This window comes from Vicia villosa, linkage group LG3 (genome assembly GCF_029867415.1).
Source record: "Vicia villosa cultivar HV-30 ecotype Madison, WI linkage group LG3, Vvil1.0, whole genome shotgun sequence".
Classification (NCBI taxonomy): domain Eukaryota; kingdom Viridiplantae; phylum Streptophyta; class Magnoliopsida; order Fabales; family Fabaceae; genus Vicia; species Vicia villosa.
In genome coordinates, this window is record NC_081182.1 from 4,741,348 (window position 1) to 4,747,348 (window position 6,001).

General features: G+C 34.0%; 1 protein-coding gene across 1 annotated transcript; it reads right to left on the minus strand.

Moving 5' to 3' along the window:
- Nucleotides 1-3,810: 3,810 nt before the first annotated feature.
- Nucleotides 3,811-5,245, minus strand: LOC131654792 (early nodulin-93-like). The gene is made up of 4 exons (XM_058924726.1): nucleotides 5,085-5,245; nucleotides 4,911-4,972; nucleotides 4,721-4,796; nucleotides 3,811-4,638 (listed from the first exon to the last, which is right to left on the minus strand). Exons 1-4 carry the CDS (start codon nucleotides 5,197-5,199, stop codon nucleotides 4,538-4,540), a joined length of 354 nt encoding a protein of 117 aa, XP_058780709.1. The 5' UTR covers nucleotides 5,200-5,245; the 3' UTR covers nucleotides 3,811-4,537.
- Nucleotides 5,246-6,001: the final 756 nt, after the last annotated feature.

The following is a 6,001-nucleotide window of genomic DNA, read 5'->3' on the forward strand; positions in this document are numbered from 1 at the left end:
ATATGCAACGACGTTTGAAAGGATTAGACCAAGTATAGAAAGAAATCATGCGATCAACTACTAGATTTTCACTCATGGATACATGCAAACACGAGTGCACTTGAGTACTATACAAATTGCGTCATGTCCTAATTGACCACGTCATCTCACATGTCAAAAGAGGGTGACGAAGTGTTTCAATGATGGGATCACATTTAGTGCCCTTGTTCCCCACTACTCTTTTTTAAATCAATTCCAAGTGTTTCGGTTCTATTTCACATCGGATCACGTCCTGGAGGCCGACCGACGTTATTTAAGGCATTCCCCTAGCTCCTTCAGTGACCGACAAAGTCTTGGGGGAAATTTTTTAGGAGCGGCCAAAGGCCCAAATGTCTAAGGCTTTATCCATCTCAAATACATTCCACTTGACACAGGGTATAAAAGCAGTTCACACATTAAAAGCAAGGTACAATCTTTAATCTCCTATATAAATGAGGTTTCTATCGTCATTTCATTTTACACCAAATATCTTATTAGAAAAAAATTTATCCTTCTTTTACTCTCTTCATTTTCATATTTGTTTTTTCGCGAAAATTGTCCTAGAGTCAAAAAACAGAAAAACCTCCGTGGGAGTTTTGTTGTAATTAGTGTTGTGCTTTAATTTGATGTATCCAAAAGTGATTCTCTCATGGAATTATTTTATAAAGGTTGCAAGCTTGACTTGTATAAAAGTTTGATTGTAGTTTCTAGTGCTTAGTTTGTATAAAAGCTCTTGTTGTAGGTTTTTGAGCTTGACCTGTGTAAAAGCTCTGTTTGAAGGTTCATAAGTTAAGCTTCTGTAAAAGCTCCGTCTATTAGCTCTTGAGCTTAGAAAGTATAAGAGTTATATTTGTAGTTGTTAAAAGTTTGTGGGCAAATCCTATAAAAAGCTCTAGTGTGTTTAGTGGAACTCTCAAAAGGTAATTTTTAGGGACAAGAGTAGGTCATGTGGTTAAGATGAACTTTTATAGATCTCTTGGGCATTCTCTCTTTCTATTCTCTTTTATTTTCCATTGTTTATGTTGTTTCTGTTGTGTCTCTATCTTCATCTTAATCTTCTCTATTTGTTTCTATTGTCTTATCTTTTTGTGATCATCAAAATTAAAATGAATTTTGCAAAGAATAACGTTCATAATTTGGTTTTGGTTTTTTATCAACACAATTCACCACCTCCAGCATGTGTTTAAAGTTACCTGGTCAATAAGTGGCATCAAAGTCTAACTTTTGTTATATGACTGCTCGTTTAGAAGGTAATATGATAACTTCAATTACTTCATCTTTTAACAATGAACTTTTTCATTAATTCACCTCCACCTTTTGATGGTGAAAGTTTTGATATATAGAAAGAGAGGATAAAAATATTCTTTGATTTAAAAGAGGAAAACAAAATCGGAAAATGAATAGTTTTAGAGAGAGAAGTTCTTCCGTCTCTCTAAAATTAGGTTTTCACTCGGTGTTTCAGCGGCGTTGTTTCCTCTCCGATTTCGGAGTTCCTCTCCTCCATCATGGAGGCTCCCTCCTCCCTATTGGAGGTTTCTCTCCCTTTGTGGGTTTTCCATCTTTCACTCCCTCTCCTTTGAACCATCCAACACGTTTTCTGCCATCTCCGCCAACAACCACCATGGTTTCTGCCCTCTCCGCCAACAACCACCAGGTGCTCGCAACCACAAATCCAAATTCAACTTCAACAACCATTGTGCCAAAGTTTTGGAACAGCATCCACGAGAAACGACCTCCACCAAAACCTCCACCACAAGAAGCTTCGACATTTATGAGGAATGATGTTTGGGTATTGATTATTGTCTTTCTGGTTTTATATATGTTTTTGTGTTGCATGTTGTTATGTTATTTAGGCTATTTTAAGTGTATAATGAAGATGTTTGATGAAATGCCTCTAAGAGATTTGGATGAGGGTAGTGTGTTTTTGATTCAAAATTTTGTGGTCATTGCAAATCAGACTCTTTCTTCCATTCAACAAACACTTCTTTCGAAGATGGTGAGTTTGTTCAAGCTAGAGAACCTGTATAATCAAACTGTGCGTGATAAAGTCAAAGAAATGATCTGTAACTGGATAGATTTAAAGATTGTGGTTCCCAAACTCTTTTATCTTATGTGGAAGAACTTTTATGGGTTACTTGGATCAAGATATTGGATTGGTAATACTCCACTGGATTTTAACTTCTCAACATTTTTGTTGTCCAAATCTGGCTTAGTTATTAGTGTTAGTTTTAAAATATGGATGGAAAATGTCCTTACACATTGTCTTTCAGTATGCTTGTATTCCCTCTTATTCATCTAATGAATGTTATGTTTACTGTAAAAAAAAATTCTTTGATTTTATTGATTGTGTATTATGAAATTATATTTTAAATGGTCATTTTGTCCCTATTCATTTTGTTAGTATGGAAGTAGTAGACAAATCAAATTATCTATGGACCATAGAAGAAAAGAGAAAAATGCAACTTGGATTTCAAACTAAGTACTTGATGAACAATGTGTTATGCACTAAAATATTATGTCATATTTTTAATTGTAACACTACTAAAGAAGTGTAAAACACAGTTCTATGAAGTTCCATCTGAAATAGAAATAGTAAACACATGTATCCATGAAAATGTGACACCAAGTACTAGTGAAAGATAGTTCTCAAATATTAGATTTTGTAGTTATATAGTTGTAAAGGCTCATGGCAAAGCGATACAAGTTCAAGTCTCATAAGGCAATCGCCCCGAAATATGGCGCTCAAGTATAACCCTCACTTCGCTGGCTACTCGCCTTGATAAAAACGTGGGAGGATACATGTGCATAACATATAACTGCATTTGTATGAGGGTTATAGGTTATGCCTAAAAATAGGTAGTCAACAGCTTCCCCAGTCAAAGTGAAGATGTTACCACTTCTTAATAGTCCCTTAAATCTGATCCAATGAGCCTATATAAATACCTCAACTATAGGGTTGAGGGAGAACAACTCAGAATACACATGAAATTCTTCAAAGATACAAAGCTTCTCACCTCATGCAGGCTTGATCTTTCCACGCCAATAATCACCTCAAAACAGGGTTCCTCACAACCGTGAGTTTGCAATTAACGATCAAAATTCCTCAAAGTCTCTGCCCACCCCTATCAGCATATGGGTGTCACGGACTTATACTTTTTGACAAGTACAATAGTACCCATTGTAAGGTCCGATAAAACTAACCATGGTCACACATTTCACACCACTTCTACGCTCACTAAAACTGCCACCCCTAGCTTTAACTGGTCTCCATTATGGTTGTTAGGAGGGCATAATCCCTTCCACAGGAGGACACCATAAGTCGTAGTGATCTCAACGCCATAGCGAAGATGCGTGCCACCGTGAACGAATTGCACTGCCAAAATCAACGCCTGGAGGACAAAGTACTCAACATACAACAACGCCAAGAAGAAGTTAACCCCCTCCCCACCACCACCACAGAGGAGATGGAAGTGTTGGACCCCCAACCATTTTCAGACGAAATATGGGAACCACTTGTTTCTAAAGGCTTCAAGCCTCCCTCCTTGGCGAAATTCAACGGTCATAGCGACCCTTACGAGCATACCGCCTCCATCAAAATTGATTTTTTTTATGACTGTAATCTTGTTTGTCATTCCGTCCATATAGATCTTAGAGTTTTGTTAGCACAATCTTTATTAAAAAAAGGATTTTTCTAAGTTATCTAACTTGTTGTTAAATGGGGGAAAACGAGTCTACGCGTATTTCGCAGATTCTTCAGGTTCCATACGGAAAAGTACATACTCCTCTGTCAACATATTGATTTTAGAATCCTTAACGTCTTCAGTTTCTTCGTAAAGGATTTGAAGAGCGCCACATAGTTTGTGCACTCTTTTAATGTGAGATAGATTAATAGTATATTTCTCGGCTTCAAATCACATCAAACCTTTTTGGTTTCATCGTCGGTCCAATCTTATGAGAATTTAAGAGAATTATCGACTTCGCTTTTTGGGATAAAAGGCAAAAGAGAATAACTTTGATGGACAACTTAATGAGCTTGAGTTAAGAGAGAATCAATGTGAAACATTAATAAAATTATTTGAAGAGGAAATCGAATGTGGTAAATGTTCTTCATCATCTAATCTAATGAGACAGTTTCATTTCAACCTGATCTATTCATGATTTTGACGTTTTTAATCATTTGATATACCTAATATTTTTTAAATATATCTTTAATCATTTTAATGTGTTGTATGTCTCAATCAAGCTGAAAAACTTCTCCAGTTTCCATTGGTATGTTTATAATATTGTGTAATGATACAGCGAAGGATATATTAGTAGAAAATGATTTATCTGTCATACATGTTTTTCAATCTATCAGAGAATTTACATTAACTACTAATGTACAGAAGAATTAACAAGATTCTCTCTTTTATTCAAGAACTAAAAACCCGAGAAACCAAATATAAAGAAAATAACACTAAAAATTGATCATCAATATAAAAACAGGTGTGAAAGCCAAGATATTGATTGAAGTGCATCATCATCTTTCTTGTTTGAGAGACTCTTCTAACAGCAGGGACTGTTTTCTTGCACACGCCAATATAGTTTTGTCGGCAACAACAAAGAATGATGCACATGATGCTGCAACAAACCACTATATCATCAGACTGATAAATAATCTCATATATAACACATTGTCACAATTAATTTCATGAGAATTTACCAGCAGATATGATAAGTGCTTGAGCAGTATAATTTAGATTTGCCTTTGCCCATGGAATCACACGAACCGCAACCATCTGCCAATTTTGCAACATTGAATAAATACAACAAATGTTGCAACAAATGTTGCAACATACTGTAAGTTTCAAAATCAAAAACAGAATAGAAATTTGATCTAAGAAATTACTTACTGTAGGTACAGTACTGGCCACACATCCTATACCAGCTGCCTTGAATCCAGCACGAACACCTTCTGCATATCACAGAATATACTCAGAAAATTAAAGTTTGAACTATGAAGATTCTTGTTAGATTGGATCCATTGCAAAGAGAAAAAAAAAACTGTAAGAAATAATTGTAATTACCAGATGTACACTGATTAGTCCTTAACGTCTTCTGTTCTTCTGCAGGAGAAGCAATCATCAAACTTCTTGATTTATTTGCCGCCCACATGTCCCTTAATTCTGATGGAATTCCCATTGATTTTGCTTGTTTGAGTTTGTTTAAGATATTTGAGATTACTATTTGTATTTGCATTATCAATATTTTAATTATAATAAGTCAAAAAAATTAAATTACAATTCATATATAAAGTCCTTCTTTCACTTTTATTCTTTTTCTATAAAAATAGCTTAAAATAAACAAAGATGCATGCACTTGTATTTGAGTAATCTCCACCAAGTTCAAAATTTTCCACCTAATGCACATATTCTAATAATTTCAAATTAAATATTGCACAAAACCATGTGCTCTTTTGATACCGCCATTGACATAAACAACACAGCAACATTATTAGCATTTTTAAACACACGCCTGACACTCAAAATCCGGTTGTCCTAAACTTTTTTAAATGCCTATCCATAGTTAAACAATGGTAAAATAAATAGGTGTTATATATATTTGCAGTATTATAAAATTTTAAAATTTTATTTAATTATGATTTAATCATAATAAATTTTAGATTCTGTTTTGAAATTGAAACACACCTACCTTATCCACTCTTAAAAGCGGTTTTGTCTAAAACCATGCAAAAATACGTTCTCTCTTTCTTTATCACACAAAATATCATTTTGAAACTTTTGACTTAAAAAAATGTTAATTAAGAATATGCACATTTTTAAATAATTTCATGAATTTATGTTTTTTTATATATATTTAAGACTTTTTTATAGTATTTCAAAAAAATTGAGAATGTATAAAACAAAATTAAGACTTTTTAAAGTAGAAAATTGTTTTTAATAGGCATAACTATAATTTTGTCTCATATTTTATATTTTAGCTC